This window comes from Chroicocephalus ridibundus, chromosome 1 (assembly GCF_963924245.1).
Source record: "Chroicocephalus ridibundus chromosome 1, bChrRid1.1, whole genome shotgun sequence".
Lineage (NCBI taxonomy): Eukaryota > Metazoa > Chordata > Aves > Charadriiformes > Laridae > Chroicocephalus > Chroicocephalus ridibundus.
Window position 1 is genome coordinate 213,784,459 of NC_086284.1, and position 22,027 is coordinate 213,806,485.

The following is a 22,027-nucleotide window of genomic DNA, read 5'->3' on the forward strand; positions in this document are numbered from 1 at the left end:
GGTCCAATATTTAAGTCCAGTTTCTTTTTGCGTGAGAAGCTCCTTTTGAATTCCCAGGTGGTGGGGCCTCATCTATGTGCGCTTGTCCTATCTGCTTCAAAATCAACAATATTTGTAATAATTGCAAGAGTTTGTCAACTATCCTTGGCTGAATATCAGCTTAGATGTGATACAGAATTTGAATCTGTATTTTTAAGTTGCATTTATATAACTATATCTACTGAGGATGACTTTCTTTTTTCTACGTCCTATGCTGATGGAAACATCCCAGGTTCTGTAACACCATTCTTTGAATGATGCATGTTTTCATACAATGATTATGTGAACTCTGAGTTTATATACTTGTATTTTGTGTCCATTTGTTATCTTAGGAAAGCCTTAATTTTAAATAATTTGTTGAAGATTGACTGATTACTTCATGTCCCCAGAAGAAGAAGAAAAGATAAAGTAACTTGCTGAATTTTCTACTTTTTAGTTTAATTTTTAGTTCAGGGAGAACAGACAAGTAGATTAGGATTCTGCAAGTAGATAGACCCAAACCAGTGTTTCTCAACATGTTTTCAACCTTATATTACATATGGAAATTAGACAGCAGAGGGCAGTAGTATGGTACTTATGGTAAAGATGTTCAGTTAGCCAGTAATCAGTTTGGTCATTTGTATGTTCTCTAACCATTTGGTGACTGAATGATTATCAGAAATGAGTTTTGCTGTGAAGTATCCCCGAGATGCAGCGCAGTGGTGTCATTTTCACAAAGCTGCAGATCACACAGGATTACAGAATTGTTGAGGCTGGAAGGGACCTCTGGAGGTCATCTGGTCCAACCCGTCTGCTCAAGCAAGGCCACCTGCAGCCAGCTATCCAGGACTGCATCCAGACGGCTTTTGAGTATCTCCGAGGATGGACACTCCGCAACCACCCTGGGAGCGTGACCTGTGTTCAGTCACCCTCCCGGTGACAGACTATTTCCTGATACTCAAGTGGGAGCTTGCAGTGTTTCAGTTTGTGCCCACTGCCTCTGGTCCTGTCACTGGGCACCACTGAAAAGGCGCTGTCTCCGTCCTCTTTGCACCCTCTCTTCAGGTATTTATATACATTGAAAAGATCCCCTTTAGCCTTTTCTTCTCCAGGCTGAACAGTCCTAGTTCTCTCAGCCTTTCTTCATAGGACAGATGCTCCAGACCTTTAGTCATTTTTGTGGCCCTTTGTTGGACTCTCTCCCATATGTCCATGTCTCTCTTGTACTGACAAGCGCAGAAATGGACAAAATACTCTAGGTGGGGTCTCGTGAGAGGGGAGTAGAGGGGAAGGATCACCTCCCTCGACCTGCTGGCAGTATTTTATCTAGTGCAGCCCAGGATACCATTTACTGTCTTTACCCCACGGGCACATTGCTAGCTCATGTCCAACTTGGTGTACACCAGGACCGTTAGGGCCTTTTCTGCCAAGCTCCTTTCCAGCTGGTTGGTCCCCAGCCTATATCTGTGCTCGAGGGTTTTCTTCTCCAGGTGCAGGACTTTGCACTTCTCATTGAACTCCATAAGGTTCCCATCAGCCCATTTCTCCAGCCTGTTGAGGTCCCTCTGGATGGCAGCACGACCCTCAGGCACTCCTGCCAGTTTTCCATTGTATACAAAATTATTCACGCTTGTTTTCACGTTAGCATTAGTGTAATAGAGCCTGTGCCATGAACGGTTCTGTTCTTGAGTTATATATATACATATATATATATATACACATTTATTTTTTTTTTTCTTCTCTCTTGTATTCCGGGCAGACAGTGAAAGTCTTTAGTCTCGTGCTCCGTTGGGTCTTTAGACAGGATCTTGTAACAGCTTGGGGTGACTGAGAGCTTTTTTTGTCTGCCTAAATAAAAGAATAGTTGGAACAGCAGAGTCAGCTGGATACAGATCTAAAACGGTTTGCAAGAAGCTCCGAGTGTTATTTAGGTTTATTCTGTCAGGTAGTGCAGTAATTCTGATCTTAGCTACTGAGAACGTTTGCTTTCCTTCTGGTTTCTTTGGCATAACTGTTGTGGGCCGATGCAACTGCTAATCTCTCTGTCCTTTCCAGTCTTTTAAAAGTTTTTTTTGCCAACTTGTTTTACAGACTTTTCTTTTAAAAGTGCTTCCTCAATTCCCTATGTCAGTTTTTACTTACTACTTCAAGGGCTCTTCCTAGCGTTTGGCTGTTTCAGTCTGGGAAGTGCAGAAGATGGGAAATTTGTAAATACCATCAAGTCCTCTGAAACTGGTTGTTCTTCTCCTTCACCTTTATGTCCTAAAAAAACCTCAAGCAACCCTTTACTTCGGATGGTTTGAATTTGTTTTAATTCTGCTTTGATAAGAAACTATTATTATGAAGGCTTATTCTGGCCTTTGCCCACCTGACCTTCTCCCAGAATATTCATTTAAAACAAAAATCATCCTGGGAATGTCATCTTCACGTAATTCTCTTCATTAATAACCTTATGGTTGATGGAGACATTTGAAAATGAGTTACAAAATGATAATGAACTGGCAGTAATAGTTGTTATCAAGATACACTGTGGCTGTACCATGGGTCTGAGGAATACAGCTACACGTCACTGGGAACATAGAATACTGCTTATTTTTTTTTCTTTCAAGTTCCCAGAAAAGATTTCGCAAATTTGCTTCATTCTGGTTTCCGATAAACAGGCTGTTCTCTTCGCAGGATGACTCCACTGCAGTTGGTGTTGCTTGGCTTTCAAAAGGCTGAATTATCCTCTCTCTTGCAAGCAGTTTTGCTTGGTTCTGGGTTGACGCGCACTGAAATTCTCTGCGTGAGCTGAGGTCTAGAAGTACATCTCTAGAAGGGTGCTTTGGAGCACGACACCTTGTTCTTTATCCTTACGGAAGAAACTGTACTGACATAACTGTGCTCACACTAGAAGTGTTACTACTTAAGCAATCTTAGTAGCGTTAAAGCCACAAAGTTTTCTTTAAAAAGCACAACGTTTTCTTTGTGGACAGCCTCCAGGATTGCTGGTGCATCTTATAAAAGTTTAACATTTTCATTTGAAAAGGGGACAGGGGGGAAAAAAAAAGGTCATAACCTTCCGAAGTTTTGTTTGCATCAGAAAGCCATCGAAATACTTGTGTAAGAGTAGCACATTCTAAAATCCAGACACGAATCCTTGCTGGCATTAAAGACACCTTCAGAGATCTGATATATCCCAAACAGCAGGAGGTTTGCAAGTGTACCGCAATGAGGGGTTCATTAGTCTTCCAAAACTTATGACATGAAATAACGTGAAAAAGAAAAAAGGATCTTGTCTTTGAGGAGGACATTTCTTTTAAAATATTTTTTTATGTTACAAACATAACTTCCACAAAAGTTTTAAGGAAGCGGTAGCTTTGTCAATTGAAATTTTTAAGGTCTAACTTTCATTGTAGGTTAAATGCAAAGAATAAATTGTTTGGGGAGGGGTTGTGTGTATTTTGTTCTCTTCTAAATCTAATTGTCACCCTGTGCCATCCTTAAAATAATAGCAAAAAGAGAACTTTAGAAAGGTTTGGTTTCTTTGTTAGAGTTCTCTGTTTTTCCTTTTCTTGGACATGTCTCCTGAAAGATGATAACATTTTTGGTGTGTTTTTAGTAGGATTCAATTGCTGTGCAGCTTTACTTATCTTGAGTCTCTCCTGGCTGCGTAAAGCGGAGACTTTAGACAGGCAGTCCATCTTTCTCTCTTTAGAGGCTCTTCATGCTCCTAAATGCTGCAGCATAAAGAGATACAAATCGGAAGAGAACTGAGGAAGACAGTTGTCAGTGCTCCTGATTTTTTCAAATAAGCCCAATAAGAACCAAACCACTGAATGAGAGTGCAAGAGCAGTGACGTGTCAGAGGCAAGACTGATAAATAGTTTACACAGCGACTCTAGTTGCGCACAGGTACTGAGTTATCCCCGGCTGACCCATTTCTAATATAAGCTTTGTGTGTCAGGAATGGGGAATTTAATTTTCTATTTAACACCTAAGAGTTCCACGCAGTGTTGGTAGGTCGTTCTTTATTCTTAGAAACCATTGCTAGAATATCTTTTATACATTTGGGGGTTTTTTGTGCAAATGTTTTAATATGCATGTAGAAAACTGATTATTAGTTTAGAAATATGATCTGAAATCTGTTAGCTTTAGAAATGGCACATCCTGGATTTTTTGGTGATCTCACATGTTTATTTGTTATACATCCATACAGCAGCGCACTGTTGCAGTTTTACAAGAATTCAGAAATCAGCGATGCTTTTCTTTTTTTTTTTTTTTTTTTTTTTTTTACTGGTAATCTTTAAAGCTTTGTGATACTGCTGATTGCCTTTCACCGTTCACATTTATAGTCTGTAATTATAGTGAATTATTTGCGGCATGTCTTGAAATTTTGTGTTGCTAAGAATCTGATTTTTTGGGGTCTAAATTACAAAATTTGGAGTAGTCTTTACAATATTTGTAGAATAAGCGCTGCTCAGCAGAGGCGACAAAATCTTGATAGGCCTTCCTACCTGCCAAAGTCCTGGCTTTAAGCATCACCTGCAGAGAGTGATGTTTTGGCTTGTGTGTCCATTTTGTTCCCTTTGCCTCTGCTGGTTCTGTCAACAGAGGTCCCAGGTGGCATCACTGGACACTTTCAGTCCCTCAAAAGACACTGGAACATTATGTCCCCAGCAGGTCATCCCTTTGCTGGGACAATTGATATACTTGCTTTTTTCTCTGTAGCATGTTGTGTGCCACTGTTCCTTTTGTTCAGAACGTTGTAGATTGTTCTGCATTTATCTTTTCTTTTCTTTTTACAGTTTCATAGGAGAATTTATAAAGGAATCCCACTGCAGTTCAGAGGGCAAGTCTGGTCGTTACTACTTGATGTTCCTAAAATGAAAGAAGAAATGAAAGACTTCTATAATGTGAGTTTGTAGAATTTCCACGTAACATTAATTAAAACTTTGGATACTAAGACTACAGGCTTTATTAACCTTTTGTTGTTATGCAGTGTTTAAAAAAAAAAAAAAGAAGGATTAGAGATTGCATTGAAGTCTACTACTTATTTTATCTAGGAAAAAGGCTATATATTGAAAAGCACTTTTCTGGCTTATTTTTTGGTTCTGTAATTCATGTAATTAATTTGATCTTCTTTCCATTTCTTTTCCCATCCTCAAAAACTTGCAAAAGCCCTTCTAAAAGCAAAGCAAAACAAAATAAGAAAAAAAAAAACAACCAAACCCTGTCTCAGTAAGACAGAAACCTCTGAAACTACAGCTCTGTGAGAAACGTCCATTAAGGAAGCACCTCGTTAGCTGAGTATCGGTAAGAGGAGTTCCAGTGTTCTGGAGGGGATGGCAGTTGGTGCTTTAGTCTTGTAAAAGCCAGAACAAGCTGCCTTTTCTTTCTGCCATCTCATCTCCAAGTGAAGCTTAGATATTCCTTACAACGCACTGTCTGGTCACTTGATTGTATTCTCAGAGGTGCAACTGATGACAGGGTGTTAACCCTGCAAAATTCTACAGGTATAAATCTACTGCTTAAGCATACCTCCTACTTAGAATATAAAGAAAATAGCTATGTGTTACCCCCTTGGTCCCCCTCCTCATCCTGAGTAGCAGTTAAAGCAACCTCTCAATTACTGTGGTTACATTCCTCTAAATTTTTCCCTACTAACTCTACTTTTTCTGTGGGTGTGAATACAGCTGATGGGCATCAGAGCTAAAGTTCAGACCCAAGAATGGAGAGTGAGGTTCATGTGCAGGCTAGTAAGTTAGGTAGAAGGGGAATCTAATCCTTTAAAATTCTGTCTTTTCTTCTCTGTCTCTCTTAATTTGCTGAAGGATTATAGGGAGAGTTTAGCTAACAGAAAGGCAGGTTAGTATTGTAGAGTGTTTGAATTTTTCCCCACAGGAATTTAAATGTTCACTGCCTTTGGAAGAAATAATGTCCAGAGTTTTAAGAAAATTCATTGCTTGTTCGATTTTGGCACTTTATAATAGCACTCTTCTGGAGCTGAGACTTTAGGTCCAAGTAGAGAAGGAATCTTGTAAGGTCATGAAAGAAGATCGATGTTGGCATTGATGTCATCTAAATTTTGATGCATGTGATCTTCCTCTGAAATTATTTATTGCTCTTTAGTCTGACAGGCTGCTCTTTCTGACTATTACATTTTGTTGAACTTCGTAAGACAGACCAGTGGCAGATCCAAAAGCGATAAAACAGTGCTCATACTGAATAGTGTAGTCGTGGGAAAGAATACTGAGTTAAACTAGAAGTATTTAAAAATAGGTGAATTCATCTTCAGAAATGATTAATGTCATCTAGTGCTCAATACAAAACAAAAAAGCGTTTGTAGTTCAGATATAGGAGTAGAAAGAGTTTCTTCCATCATTGTCCTAGCTTGTTTATTTGTGATAAGCTCATTATACTGCTCTCCTTTTTTCCCATTTCCTGAAGTGATATTAACGTTCCTCATTACAAGTATCCCTTACAAATTGCACACCTTAAAATTAGAAGGAAAATATGCACTTTGCTGTAGGTCAAACAGCTTCTTTCAGTTCTCTCTGTAGGGCAATTACCAGTTCTTAATCTTCTCTCCATTCTATTTCTCAACATCTAGGTGCCCTTTCTTTTCACTCACGCTAGAGGCTCCTGCCGATAGCAAGGGCTCAGGGCTCTTCTTTTTCTGTATTCCAACAAATCATAGGCTCTGGGTCCTCATGCCACCTTAAAACCATAAATTTTGTCTTCACTTCTTTTCTGTCTGGGGGACAAGTCATTCTGGATAATAGTACTTTAAATCTAAAGAGGATGGAGTGCACCCTCAGTAAGTTTGCAGATAACACGAAGTTAGGTGGGAGTGTCGATCTGCTTGAGGGTGGGAAGGCTCTACAGAGGGATCAGGACAGGCTGGATCGATGGGCCGAGGCCAACGGTGTGAGGTTCAACAAGGCCAAGTGCTGGGTTCTACACCTGGGTCACACCACCCCCGTGCACCGTTACAAGCCTGGGGAGGAGTGGCTGGAGAGTTGTGCAGTGGAAAGGGGCTTGAGGGTGTTGATCAGCTGCTGGCTGAATAGGAGCCAGCAGTGTGCCCAGGTGGCCAAGAGCATCCTGGCCTGTAGCAGGAATAGTGTGGCCAGCAGGACTAGGGCAGTGATCGTCCCCCTGTACTTGGCACTGGTGAGGCCCCACCTTGAGCACTGTGTCCAGTTTTGGGCCCCTCACTACAGCAAAGACACTGAGGTGCTGGAGCGTGTCCACAGAAGGGCAACAGAGCTGGTGAGGGGTCTGGAGCACAAGTCTGATGAGGAACTGCTGAGGGAGGTGGGGGTGTTCAGCCTGGAGAAAAGGAGGCTGAGGGGAGATCTTCTCGCTCTCTACAACTGCCTGAAAGGAGGGTGTAGAGAGTTGGGGGTTGGTCTCTTCTCCCAATCAACAGGCCATAGTACAAGAGGAAACGGCCTCAAGTTACGCCAGGGGAGGGTTAGAGTGGATATTAGGAAAAATTTCTTCACGGAAGGGGTTGTCAAGCATTGGCACAGGCTGCCCAGGGAAGCAGTGGAGTCACCATCCCTGGAGGTATTTAACAGATGGGTAGATGCAATGCTGAGGGACATGGTTTCGTGGTGGACTTGGCAGTGTTAGGTTGATGGTTGGACTCAATCTTAAAGGTCCCTTCCAACTTGGACAATTCTGCGATTCTAAGTAAAGCTGAAAGGTGCACGAAGCTGGGATTGTGGTTAGTGTTGTGCTGGTTAATGGCTGCTACCAGTTGGTTCAATGACTTGCAGGTAATTCCCAAGTTGCCTGAAGCTTCTGGTTGTATTCAGCAGACTGAATGGATGTTGTTGTTCCTTGTTTGGTCTCTTTGTTTTTCTTAGTTTTGTCTTTAAACCTTTTTTGTTTTCTTGCAACCAGAATCTGTAGAGTTGTGCAGATTAGATTGTCTGGGGTATTCTCTAATAACACCTACTCAAGTGTAGTGTTTTGAAAATACCATGTTGAATCCAGTTAGAAATGTCTTGCAAACTCAACTTCTGGGGATAGAAGTGAGGATGAATGAATGTAAAGAGAAAATTATTTTAAGTACCACCTTATTTTTTCACTATCTAACCTGTACGGGCTTTCTAAGTATTCAATTGCAAAATTGTATTTAATTATAAAATGTTAAAGCAAGTGCCAAAGTAGAGGTATTCTACAACTAAATTAGATTAGAACAGAAAGACAGAGGAAATGACTAGAGAAATGTCCATTATCTATACTTAGATAAGAAGTGTCAGCTATGTAGCTATTACTTCTGCTTAGAGAAAAGGGCAGGAAAAGTATGAAAACCACATTTGCTATAAGTTTTGTTAAATCATTTGCTAAAAGTCCAGTCTGGAGCACTTGCATCTTAGGTTCTTGTCCCTGAGTAGTAAAATTCACTTTCTGTCTTTGTCCGCTGATGTGCCTACCTGAGAAATGGCAGTTAGAGATCTGAAAGGCTGAAACATAGCCTTGAATATGGGTAGTGAATGGTGTGCCACAAAAATGTGTGTTACGGGATTGGTCTTCTTACATCTCTGCTGTGTGAATGTGTCTGACTCTATAGAATTTATGTATGTATATGCATATTTCGGAAGTTAAAATTCTTAGCTTGTGAGTTGGTATTCTATAGTAAGTGTTTTAAAACATGATGCAGTGAATACTTCAGTACAGGAGTACAGTCAGGCAGGTTTCTACTATTTTAGAGTTCACAATTTTAAACTTAATTTCTGCTCTTTACTCTTTTTCCAGAAATTGAAGTGTCAAGCACGAGGGTCTTCGCCAGATATTAGGCAAATTGATCTTGATGTAAATCGAACATACAGAGATCATATCATGTTTCGAGACAGATATGGGGTTAAGTAAGTAAATTAAAAGGTTTGGTTTTGTTTGTCTTAAAACTAGCTTCCGGTCTGCCTCAAGCCTCTTTGATCTGTGCAAGAATATTGAATGTAAGCTCCAGACTCTCAAAGCAGGATGGTCAATGTGCAATGATGTAATTACCGTTCCTACTGCAAAATCAGATGGTCACTTCCAACAAAGAAGTTTTCCCTCATTATGAGGTGGTCAGCAGCATTCCAAAGGAAGCCATTTCTATACAGTTCTCATATTGTTTCATATTTAATAAAAACAGTCTCAGATATTGTGACTACAAAAGCCTGGGAGTTCCAAGCAAATAAATTAATTACAATTTATTACCCAGTCGTTTTATCTAACTGCATTTTCAAAAACAAAATAGATTTTTGCACCTCTGATAATTTTTACCTTCCCAGAGATTTTGGCCTTCCTTTGGATTTTTATATTCCTCTTCTCCTAGTATCTAATGCAGAACCAAATAAAGCAGTATTTTAGATGTGAGTGTTTTAATTATTTACAAATGTAGGCCTTAATGCTTTTGGATTTCTTCAAAATGTTGGGTTTTTTTTATTTACTGTCATTGGACGAGGAATATTAGGCAGCTGTCATCTTTAAAAATGCTTAATAGCGAAATAAGTGGCGATACAAACATCAGCATTGTTGCTAGCTTGCAGCATCAGCACCCTGCTGAGATGAAGAGGGTATTTTTTTCCCTTCTGTGACTGTATTAGTTCAGTTTTTAATCTCCTTTTCTTTCCAGGACAGATTTTACTGTAGTCTGCGCTTTTCAAAATGCAGTACTCGACGAGCTGTGAACTTCAATGTGATAATAATAATGCTTTTCTTATATTACTGTTCTAGGTATTTTGTGGCCAAATCCTAAATATGGGGAATTTCTCTGATGGCTGCAATACAGCGTGGAGTACAAAGCAGAAATTCCCAAGCTGAGAACTGTTCTGTGCAGGCACTGTAGTTCAGATATACTTGTGCAGTTCCACCCGCACCGGCCCCTCAGCGGTACTGACACGGTGCCATGCAAAAATGGCCGTGTTGCTTCCGGGCCTCACTTGGTTTTTCTGCACGCATTGGAGGTGTCAGCAGCAGCTTGCTGCCCCATCAATTTGGGGTTAACACAAGCAGAGCCAGCTCCAGTCCCTGGAACTGTGTTGTAAGCGTGTCCTCAGAGTCCACAGGAAAGCCTTTGGCTGCATAAAGCAATTTCACACTTGGAATAGGTCTTGGAATTACTGTACATATATTATGTATCTCCAGTGATGTCAGTGAGAAATTCAGAAATCATTTCACGTAGCAATGAAATAAAGTCCCCCCGGTATCAGTAGCTTGTTTGACTTTTAAGTAGACTGTGTGCCTTTGAAGGTTCATTCTTTTACAGGCCTTTAGTGGTATCATCTAGTGTAAATAGTACTAAAATTACTATTATTTTATATATCTTACTGTGAATGAGATTGAGCTCTTACGTTGAGTTTCTTACGGTCATCTGAAGATACAGAAAGTTCCTGAGTACATTTGGGACCTTTTAGTTCATCCTTGTAAAATAAGAGTCCAGGTTAATATCCAGTACTTCAGGTTACACTTTCCTTTGGTTGCTGGAGAGCGGCTAAGCTTCAGTTCTGTAACAGAGCAAACAAAAATGTCATGATCTAGAAGTTTTGGCAAAATTATCCAAGTATGCATCCTTTTCCCAATAGAAAATATGCAGTGTTTTGCTTATGCTTTTTTTTTTAAACCTGCTAATGTCTATTTCTATATATTTGATTAGTGACAGGCAGAGGGGATTTCACTGGACAGAAAAAGGACAGTATGCAAAACTCAGCAGTTAAATTTTAGGAGTTTTAGTTGTAGATGAAAGTAAGCATTCAGGTTTGCAAATTCTGTCCCTGATAAATCACGAAGTAGGTGTGAGTTTAAAAATTCATTATGAGAGCTCTCCACCAATACTTTGATATCCCAATTTCAGAAGAGCAGAGTTTTGTTTTGGTTGTGTGGTTTGTTGGGTTTTGTTGGTGGTTTTTTGTTTTGGTGTTTTTTTGTTTTTTTTTTTAAATCTCAGTCCTTTCACAAGGTAGACTGTTTTTACAGAAAGCAAAGGACCTACACAAAGCTCTTTGTAAGTCGAACTCTAAAGTATATGGCGATCAGTACGCTCTGGAGGACTGAGCGTGGGGTGCTGACTCGGAGTTGATATTGTTTTTCTACAGTTTGACAGCAGCAGTCACTAACGCAGCCTTTAATTTGGGTGCCAAGATTAAGACACTTTTGTGGCTGCTTTGTGTATTTCAGCTCCACTACATCTCTGAAATTAGTAACAGCTCTTAGTGTCCTAACAGCGTTCAAGCACAGAAATCAGGTCTGGGGTGTTTGAAGTTTGGCGTTCAGAAAAAAATTAGTGTTTGAAATGTAGCCCATCCTATGTTTCACTTTACCTATCTGTAAAAATGATGATCTGACACCGTTGCCTTCTCAAAGTATTGTAGGTGTTTTTTGAAACATTTCAACATGTAAAACGTCAGAAAAGCGCTAAATACAATGTTGGTTTGAAATCAGAAGAGCATATCATTGTAAAGTGTGGTTTGTCATGTTCTTTAGTGCTAGGCAAGTTAAATTGGGCAAACAGGTTTCCAAAACATAGTTTGCTACTTCTATGTTTTTTCTGTTTTTACAAAAGACAATATTATATTGTTTTCCTTTTCTACTCTTCTTTTTCCAGGCAACAATCTTTATTCCATGTTTTAGCTGCATATTCCATATATAATACGGTAAGTTGTGTACCTTCACACTTAAATATGGTTTCTCTGAATGTGCTATAACAACTTGTAATTCTGTATCTTCTTTTTCCCTAAAAAAACAAACACCAAAAAACCCAAACCAAACATTTGCGCGACCGTTGGAAGTACATAGAAATAAATTATTTGTTTGTTGACATGTTTTGAGCTGAAGTTAAAATAAAACAAAGCATTTTGTTTATGAGTGTCTTATCGGGCAGACTGAACGGTGCATACAATTTAACTGAAACTTAAGTATTGTGTCTAATAAGAATAACAAATTTGTGCCATAATGGAGTTTTATTCTACTGGTATTTTTCCCCCGTTATATTACATACTTCCCATTAAGATCATTTGAGGGAAGACACCCTGCAGAAAGATGCACGTTGGAGTAAACAGGCATATTTCCTAACCTGGAGGGTTCTAATAAACAGAAAATGCTTTTAAAGGTTGCATCTTCTTTGCTTAAGCCCTCTTTTGGGTATACTCCAATATACGTGTTTAAGTACATTCCCACCGCTGAGCTTGGTCCTGAGTGAGGATTTCTTTAACCACGAGTAAACCACGACAGTGGGGTTTCTAGGCTATATGATGAGGGTTAGAAACTTGTGTATTTAGTAATGTCTTTTGGCTGCATAATAAAAACAGAAGAAACAGAAATGCTGTTGTGTCCACATTTAACTGTGGTTTTAACGTACCGTCCCTTCATTCCTTGTACCCATTTTGGTCATTTTTTTACATGTTTCATTGTATAGCCATCAGCAGCTCCCTAGAATTCAATGCAAAAATATGTAAAGTTAAGAAGTGAATTGAAGCAGTTACTCTGGTTCCCACTTTGTTTCATTTTTCAAAGTTCTAGGAAATGTAACCTTTCTGTCCTGTTTCAGTTTCTGTCTCCCCCCAATTGTTGGCCCATAAAAGAACTTACATTGTTGGAATTTGTTGTCTTTCACTTGTTATGTTGTTATAAGCTTTTCATTGTAAGCAGCCTTGACACCCTGAGAAATAAAACTCTGGAAGAACCTTTATATCTCCCCTATAGGACATTGGACTAATATCTTCAAGTTGCATGAAAAATAGTGTTTAAAATCAACTGCTAAAGTGTAATGGTGGGAATACTGCAGGGAGGTTTTTATTTTGCACTTACACCGTTGCATTTTTCCTCTTAACGTATAGCAGATCTTATGCTTTGGTTTTATCTCTAGAGCAAAGTTCTGCTAAGAACTTGTAAACCTGACAAACATTATCCAACAATTAAGTCATTGTTGTTGCAAATACTTTATTAGTGGGGTTGTCTGAGCAGCTAAATGATAGTGGCAGTTGGTTCCTGCTATAAAAGTCAAAATTAATAGCAGAGGAAACACTCAAGTTCAATTTTGGAACAATAAATTTTTTTTCTTCAGGTTTATTACATTTGCTTGCTATGGGCTGCTAAACTTGAGCATGTTTGTAGTTATAGGTCACGCTCAAAGTCTTATGTTTATCAGGTGGTGCCCTGGCTGTAAGGCAAAACAAAGCAAGACTCCCCCTCTGCACAACCCCCCCGCAAATTACAACTAAACTACTTGAAATGATTAGTACTGATGAGGATTTTGTGCATCAGCAGAGAGTTCTAATGAACAATCAAGACTTCCAGTTTACTTTTCAGTTGGAGGGTTGTGCATCATCCCCTCTATCTATCGGCATTTAAAATGTTTATTTATTAAGTGTGTTTGGTGGTGCCATGATTAGGGAACTTACGCCATCAGGACAGGCATCCTCTTTCCTCCCCTAGCTCAAGGCAAAACTAACAGCTCCTGGTTATAAGGCTTTGTTTTCAGCGTTTTAATATTTTCACTCTCTGATTTTCAGGAAGTTGGATACTGTCAAGGAATGAGCCAGATCACAGCTTTACTCCTTATGTACATGAATGAAGAAGATGCCTTCTGGGCCTTGGTGAAACTTCTCTCTGGTCCAAAGCATGCTATGCATGGTATGGAGTTTCATGTTGCTTAGTATATATTAGGTTTCAACCTGCTCTATTTAATTTGAAAATTATTTCAAAATGGAACTATGCTGTTCTTTCTGTATGGTCAAACTAAGACATAATGGGAGCTTTATACTGTATCCAGTAACATACCGTTGGATGTTGCTGGAGTCACCCATAATTGTAAGTAGTTGGTTTTATGTGTGAAATCTTTCAAATAGTTCTTAATGAAAGTCAGATATTTCCTTTCCTCTTAATCTCTCAGGGAGTGTAACCAATTGAAAGCTGGTTATGTAGACATCTGTATAGTACGAAAATAGTAGTGGAAACCTGATACAGAATGTGTTAAATAATATTGCAGCTACGCTGTCGTTTGGCAGAAAAGGTGTCCACAATAAAAAATGGACCTGTATCTAGGCATTAATTTTGTGTTTTTTGGTTTTATCTCTGCCTCGCACAGCATTTCCTGCCCTCACGGTCTTGCTACTTTTATGTTATCAGTTGTTCTCTCTTTCCGTGCCAAATTTAGTATGATCTATGCATATTCCATGGCTATTGGTATGGAATAACCAGGAATTCCAGCATCTCTTGTAGATGTTAGTGATGTGATTCAGAAAAGCTGTAGTTCTTGGATGCCTCAAAAAGTAAATATTATCTAGAACTTGAGCTTTTTGGCAAATTTCCAGCAGGCTTTAGCTCCTTTTCCCTGCTTAAGACTTTCTCATACTGTGGTATCTTCCTTCCCTGGCTTTTCAGTGTTCCTGGATGTTTTCCACCTCCAAGATGAAGTGCTAGTTGGTTATTTTTCTGTTTATACTTCTGCATTGCTATTGCCTTTAAAAAAAAAAAAGAAAAAAAAAGCAGTCTGATGTGAGGATCGGTGTCATAAGTGAAACTTTGAATTCATCAAGAGTCAAAGATGTGCTTGGAGCTTTACATAATGATAACACAGCCTAAAAGCATCTTACAACAAATCTATAGATTTAATAATAATCAAGAGCTATGCCACTACAACTGTGCAAATACAACTGCGTAGAATGTTGAGCTCCTCAAAGGTCATAGAAAATTTTAGGTGTTTTGGGGAGTAAGTCTAAATTGACTCATTATATACCAAATCATTTGGTCTGGTTTTGATATGTGGGAGCTTTAAGATGCTGTAGACTGTTAAACAGTTGTTTGGTTTTTTTTTTAACTTTTCCCAGATTTTATGTCTTAGTGTTTTGTCCATGTCACCTTTTTTTAAACCAGGAAAGAGTCCTAACCTTGGAATGTGATCCTAATGGAGAACTCTCAACGTGAATTTCTCAGGCTGAGTTTTGTAGTCATCATTTGAACTTGCTGTGATGACCAGGGTTCATCTAGTAGCTGGTGATGGACTTACACAGGCTGATTGTCACTTGTGTACTTACGGGAGTCAGCGCACTGCCTGTGTAACTGTTACTGAATACCCCGTGCAGACCTCCTTCTCTCCCTCCTTCGTTCCTTCCTTCTCCTTTCCACCCCAAGTTACAGGGCACGCACCTGGCAAGTGATTAGAGAGGGAAGGAGGGAGCTTTGAATAGCCCAAGAGGCTTGGTGAGTTCCTCTGCAGGGCATACGAACCATCGTCACACAGGTTTATGCACCCACTGAAGCTGTCTTGGCAACAGCTGTAAGGAAGTTTGCATTTATAGATATGCTGACAAAAGCTTAACTCAAATGTTCCAAATTTAGCATTTATTAAATGTTGCCAACCTAATCTAAGGTCCTGCTTTCGGCAGATTGGACCAGATAATCTCCAGAAGTCCATTCCAGCCTAGATTTCCTATGGTTCTTTGAATGTCTATGTTTTAAATGAGTTTGTGCCACAGTGCAGCATTGCTGTAAATATCACTGTCGATGCTGGAAGGGAGACTCTAACGGACGGCATATAACTGTTCTTCTGTGTTGCTCTTTGGGGAAAGTAGTTTCAAGCACTGTTTATCAACTCTTGAAAGCCTAAATCATTTCAGTTCTAAACTGCTGATATTTATGAAGGAAATCTTTTTTATAATTACACTTGATGCTACTGACCATCAGATGGTTCTCTGAAATGAGCGTCTCTGTATGGAAATTATAGGGATGGGCTGAGTAATTCAATTAGAATCATATTGACAAGAGTAGGATGGTTAAAAGTTCCTCCCCATAGACGAGGGTTTTTTATCTGATTTTTCTCTTCTACCTGTGATCTGGAAGCCTGGAATGCCTTTTGGGTGTCTCAGGTACATAGCAAGACTAATTTCTGGCATAACAGCGCTTGATTCCAAGGGATGAATTTGGCCTCTCTGGTGTTTCATACTGTATGGATGATGTGAAGTCTCCAAACAGTAAAATACAGGTATTGAACCCTGAAAATTATCTAGATTTTTGAAAGCTCTTGGTCTTTCTATAGTCTTAAAAAGTCAAGATAATGCATTGGTATATAGAAACTGGAAGCTCAACTTTCCATGGATAAAGCGCTTTTGAATGTTATTTATAATGGCTAATTAGCTCTGATGTAGTCATTCACTGTTTACATTAAGAAAAAAAACCAAACAACAACTCGCCTATATTAGAAAAATTTCCTAATAGGCAACCTGACATTTAAGTATGGTAGAATATGCATTTGTATCTATGGTACACTAAACCCATGTGAATCTGAGATAGTATATCTTGTGGCCTAGTGACCATGCCCTGAATTACAGAATTGGTAACTAGAAAGAGTTTTCTTTTTGGTTTTGGACTTTTTTTAGTGATTGGCTTTTTTTTTTTAAGTGACGTGTTCTGTGGATTTATATTTGTTCTTCCAGTTTCCATACTGCTTATCATTTACAAGTAAAAACTGTTGGGGTTTATTTTTAGCCTTTTTTAATTGTAGAAGTATGGAATTGCTGTACCAGACCTATTAACCCAGTGTCCTGTCTCTGATAGCGACCAGCAACAGATGCTCAGTCAAGTGTCTGAGAAAAAGGCAACCAGAGATCAACACCTCCTGGAAAATGTGTTAGAGGCCGAAAGAATTTCAGGAGGAGCTTCTTGAGATGAAAATTTGTTTTGCCTTTAGTAGTCTCCAGTAAACTTTTCTTCCTTATATAGTTCAGTGCATTTGACTATGGATTGTGTTCTTCCATGATTTTTTTTTTTTTTTGGCTCTGCCACATGATGGTTTCTCGATGATGCCCTCTACATTTTGCCTTAGAGAAGGCAGTGAATGTTCATAACCTGTTCACTGCTGGCACTTGGTGGTATTTCCCATCAGCTGTTTCTTTACTGCAGGCTGATCAGATGTAGCGTTTTAATCTCTTCCTGACCCAGAAGTTGTTGTATACTTTGATAATTGCTGTGACTTCTTTACCTCTTCCCGATTTTTCAGTCCTCTTTCAGGGTGGCTAGGACTTTACTGGTCGTTCACAGTGTGGACACATGGACATGTCAAATGGCTAATGTCCCAGCACAAACTCCTGTGCAACTTCATGGGTGAAGCCTTTTTGTCTTTTTTTATTTTACTGTATTTTAAGTCTTTGGATTAGCTGCTTTAGGAGGTGGACTGAAGAGATGAAGCTACTTTGGTGATACAACCTATTAAGTACCTTTGGAAAGTCAAATAGGCAATATCCACTGTTCTCTGTGCCTAAATGCTCACTAATTTCTTCAAGGAAGCCCAGCAGATCTAAGAGATGTGACCTCTCTTTCTAAAAACTGTGTTGATTCTTCCCTGGTGCATTGCATCCATCTGGACGTCTGCTTACCTCAACTTTATTATGGTTTCTGTTGGTTTCCTCTGGGGGTATTGGCCTGAATATTGGACTGATATTGGAGTGAAAACCAGTTTAAGAAAAGCTGACATCGTGTCAGCCGCTTTCCAGGCTCCTGGTATTTTAAGCAAGAGGTTTGATAGCATCGATATTTCACCTAGTTGACCTTTGAGTTCTTTTAGAGCTGTTTAGCTTCTGACTTGGGAACGTCCATGCAAAAAATTAACTTGTATTTAGTCTTGACTTTATCTTCTCTGAGCACTTCTAAAAAATCTTCACAGACTGCTGAGCCTACAAATTCTCTGTCAGGCTTTCTGCTTCCAAGGTGTTTGAAAATAGGTCTATTACTAATGTCTTTTGTAAGTTGTTTTTTTGGGGGAGGCTTGTTTTTCACATTTTTTTTACTGCAAGTGTTTCATCATCTCTGTTTTTGTGATCTGAACACAGCTTCAGCTTTTTGAAGGGTTTTCTTTGAATGGTTTCTTTTCCTGCTGTGTAGCTGTACTAGCTTTCCTTTACATTTCAAGTTTTTTGGCTAGTGTTATGTGTTTGCTCTGAGCCTTTTTTTAATTCCGCTGATAACTCAATTGGAAGGGTGCTTAGCGCTTTCCTTTTCCAGTGTATGATCACTAAAACAGCTGCCTATGATGCTTGCCCTTCTATCACGAATTTGCTGGACATAATCCCAATTTATGTCTCTTTCCTTTTAAAAGTTTCAGTTGGTGTGGGTTGTGGTTTTTTGTTTTGTTTTTTTAAAGAATAATTATAAATTTGGTTTCCTCATGATCATGTAGTGGGTAGACTAATGTAGGACTGATGGATCTGCTGTCATCTACCATCGCTAATCTAGTAGTAGTCACTAAGGGAACGTATTGATGCTTTGCTGTAGTCATTTAGGCAGGAGTATGTGCGTATCCGTATGTGGACATCATAATATTGCTATGAATATCTGTTCAGATCCAGTGGTCTTGTTAGAAGGATAATATTATAAGAGCTCTGAATACCTTTTTAAATGTCATTTTTATTGTACATACACCTGTTACATGGTCAGCTTCTTTTCGTAGGTTTTTTTATTCCTGGTTTTCCAAAACTGTTGAGGTTTCAAGAACATCATGACAAGATACTGAAAAAATTTTTGTCCAAACTTAAGCAGCATTTGGTAAGTATTAATATCACAATAAAATCAATAGTAATTTACAGCTTGCTACCTTGTTGCAGTTCAGGTTAACCCACTAGGTTAAGAATACCTCAAACCTCAGAAAAAAATGCAAAGCTGGAAGAGGCAGAAGTGCTGCTGTTTTCATTATAGACAGAGTTATGGTGCGCCTTGGTGGAGTTATCATGAAATTGGATCCTAAGAGCAATTAAATTGTGTGTCTGTCTCACTTTGACCTCTGAGTTAAGAAAAATATGTGATACTTCTGCTTGGACTTGTGCAAACTGCTGTTTAGCAAGCTGATGTTAAAACATTTTATTGAGGGTTTTTTGTTTGTAAAGCTTTGTGGCTCATCTCTGGGCAGAGGTGACTTTGCAACCAAGCAGTTTTAATCTCTGTTTAAAAAGTAACCTTTATAAGAGGAGTTAATGGTCCTTTTAAAATTTGCACATACTCAGTAGTATTTTCACGAAGCTAAATGCTGAGTGTTATCTCTTCTAATGCTCTTAAATAGGAAATAATATGCTCTTTATTCTTTTGCTAGTATTGGCTGTATTTAGCCTAAGGAACAATTTATTTTTATAATGGGAGAAAAACGCCCTTCCAATAGTCATCAAGAATTTTCTTTTACAATCCCATTGGTTCTGCCAGAATCCGTCTTCAAGTCTTAAAAGGTAGTGTAAGAGATGCTCAATTGCAGCAACATCTTCTAAGAGTGATAGATGCTTATGAACATTACCTTCCCAAGGCTATATTGGTTTCTGTTTAGTGTGTTTATCTCCTTAGAAAAAGACGAAAAGACAATTCAGGAGCAGACTAGCACCTTGACAACGACGAATTGCATCTAATGTGTGCCAGTTGTATTATAAAATAGAACTTAATGTCTTTTTTTAACAACATGCTGTAAGACCTGCTCATAACATGGAATTAGGCAGATCTGGCTAGGACAAAAAACCACTCTTCTGTTAAAAGGTCAAGTCAAAATTAGTCATGCAAGATGATCTTGTCATATTTTAAAAAAATCCAAGACTAGTTCTGTAACTAACTTGGCTCTGAAATTCAAGTTGTGGATTTGATTTTTTTAGAGTACATTAAAGATGATGCTTCTAGTTTAGAAATATCATCTTATTCTCATTTTTGAGATTGTCATGTTTCAGGAACAAAATATAGAATAATCCCAAGAAGATTGGGTGGTTTTAAAAATAAATGGTAAAAGACCCTTACTAAAAATCAAAAAATAATTATACACAATTGAGGTGATACAACCTATGGCTGTCATGTTATTAATTTTTTTATATTGCTTATGTACCCCTTATTACTGCATTTAATAATCAAGAATTTTTTTTTTACTCCCCTCCCTTGGGTCACTTGAAAGTTTCCGAAAAGTGGAGGAAGTTGCTTTAGTAATAGAAAAAGCTAATTTAAATAAAATGCCTTGATAGCTCCCTTCTGAGACAGTTCTTGGCCACTTGTTTAGAGGGATCCAGAGAACATTCACTATATATATATTTATTATATATTTTTCTTCTCAGTTTTAAATCAGAACATAGTTCTATTTTTGTGTTAATTAGTTTAGTGGCATTAAATTTAATAGCAATAATTTTTTTTTCAGGGACAGGTATAGTCCATTGTATCTATCTTTCAGTAGGTTGAAGGCCATTCTTACAGGTTAGAAAAAATCTCAAGGTGGTTTTTGTTCTATCCTTTTTTTTTTTTTAAAGACTCTCAAAATGAAAATCTCATAAACTTTATTTAAATTATATGAAGAATTAGTTTTCCTCATTTCTTGCTGTGAATGTATCACTAAGATGAGCCCATTTTAACTTGCTGAAGTGTACAGATAAATCAGAGGGATTTGGTCCGTTTCTTATTCAGTGTTTATATGATTGAAACTTTTGGATTTGGTTCATTGCTTTTTCAGTGTTTGTATACTTGAAATTTTTGGAAAAGCTGAATGTGGCAAGCATAGAATATGATGTTACCCTATCCTAAAGTTAAAATTCAGATTTCTTAGCATTTCAGATTTTGCTTTAGCTTTTCCTCAAAGTGTGCAAAGAACTTTAAAGAGCTCCCCAAAACTGCGAAGCAGCTTTAGCCATCTTTGAATGGGCCATCTGTCCTGTAGATGGCTCTCTCTGCTCTCGGGGAAATTAGGCCCCTTAATTAAGGAATGATTTTGCTTATCAGCCTAAGTGCTGTTTTGAGGTCCTGTGTTGGAAGAATTTGATTGTTTTAGGCTGGTCTCTGGTGGATAGGTATTCTTGTCACAAAATCTTTTCAACCTTTGGCAAGAATTGTCAGCCTTGCTATAGAGAAATGAAAGACTAAATGGACACAGTGCCTGAACTTCGGTTGCTCCAGAATATTGATGTATTTTCTTGAGAGAGGATTTAATCCCCCGCTACCTCTGTCCCAAGAATAAGGTGGAGATCTAAGGTGCATTAATGCCTTCTGCATCTCCAAATGCATGTTTCTTCAGGTGGTGAAGTTGAAGAAAAAGTATGAAAGACAGAAATTGTATTTGTTGGGTTGAAGCAACAGTGTTTCATGTAGTTTAATTAATTCTTTGCGGTGCATATGGGGTACATTGGCCTCAAGGTAAAAAATTTTTCATGGACAGTGCAAGGCATTTCTTGATTTTTGTATTTTTAACCTTCTGTGGTTTTTACAGGACTCACAGGATATGTCCACTAGCTTTTACACAACAAAGTGGTTTTTCCAGTGTTTCCTTGATCGTGTGAGTATGTTTTCCATTTTCTATTTCTGTTTTTAATTGTGAGTTGGGACAGACGGTTTCATGGTGTTGCCTGATTCTGTCATTGCAGACTCCCTTTACGTTAAGCCTCAGGATATGGGATATCTACATACTTGAAGGAGAGCGGATTCTCACTGCTATGTCTTACACAATTCTGAAACTACACAGAAGTAAGAAATCTTTTAAACATTCAAATGCTAAACAGAGATTCAGCTGGTTTTGGTCTTATTTTGTGTAGCTTGACCTTGTGTGAAAATCTTAGTCCCATTTGCCTTATGCTGTTTCTGTCAGGCATTTTTGTTTCCTTATGCACAAAAAGATCAAAATCTTTGCTTTGTTAATGCACATGATTGCCAAAGAAAACTATTTATTACAATAAGAAAGTTATTTAAACATTGACATGAGGTGAGCTGAATTGCTGATTAAACAACGGGGAAAAAATGTTGTAGCTCCATGGTTTGGAAATGGCTTGTTAGCCCCTACAGGATTTAAATTAATCAAAAAGTGCACAAAGAATCCAGAGTGTGTCACTAAATACCTGAAACTCTATCAGCGAACAACTCTGCAATGAGGAATCACCAGTGTATGTCTCTCTTTATATGGTTCTTTATCCGACAATGTAATTAAAATTCAGAATTTCTGTAGTCTGCCTGGATGACCTTACCTTCCATCTCTTGCTTTCGGGAAGAGTAAAATTTGAGATTTTGAACAGAAGAATTGTCCAAAGCATCTGTGCCTGGT

General features: G+C 38.5%; 1 protein-coding gene across 5 annotated transcripts in view; it reads left to right on the forward strand.

Moving 5' to 3' along the window:
• USP6NL (USP6 N-terminal like) overlaps positions 1-22,027 on the forward strand; it is a 130,739-nt gene that overhangs the window by 89,380 nt on the left and 19,332 nt on the right. For all 5 annotated transcript variants that reach the window (XM_063323633.1, XM_063323634.1, XM_063323635.1 and 2 more), the window contains 7 exons: positions 4,806-4,913; positions 8,770-8,879; positions 11,603-11,651; positions 13,509-13,629; positions 18,440-18,534; positions 21,203-21,268; positions 21,357-21,456. In XM_063323633.1, coding sequence (XP_063179703.1) covers positions 4,806-4,913; positions 8,770-8,879; positions 11,603-11,651; positions 13,509-13,629; positions 18,440-18,534; positions 21,203-21,268; positions 21,357-21,456 — 649 coding nt within the window. The remainder of the gene's footprint in view (positions 1-4,805; positions 4,914-8,769; positions 8,880-11,602; positions 11,652-13,508; positions 13,630-18,439; positions 18,535-21,202; positions 21,269-21,356; positions 21,457-22,027) is intronic.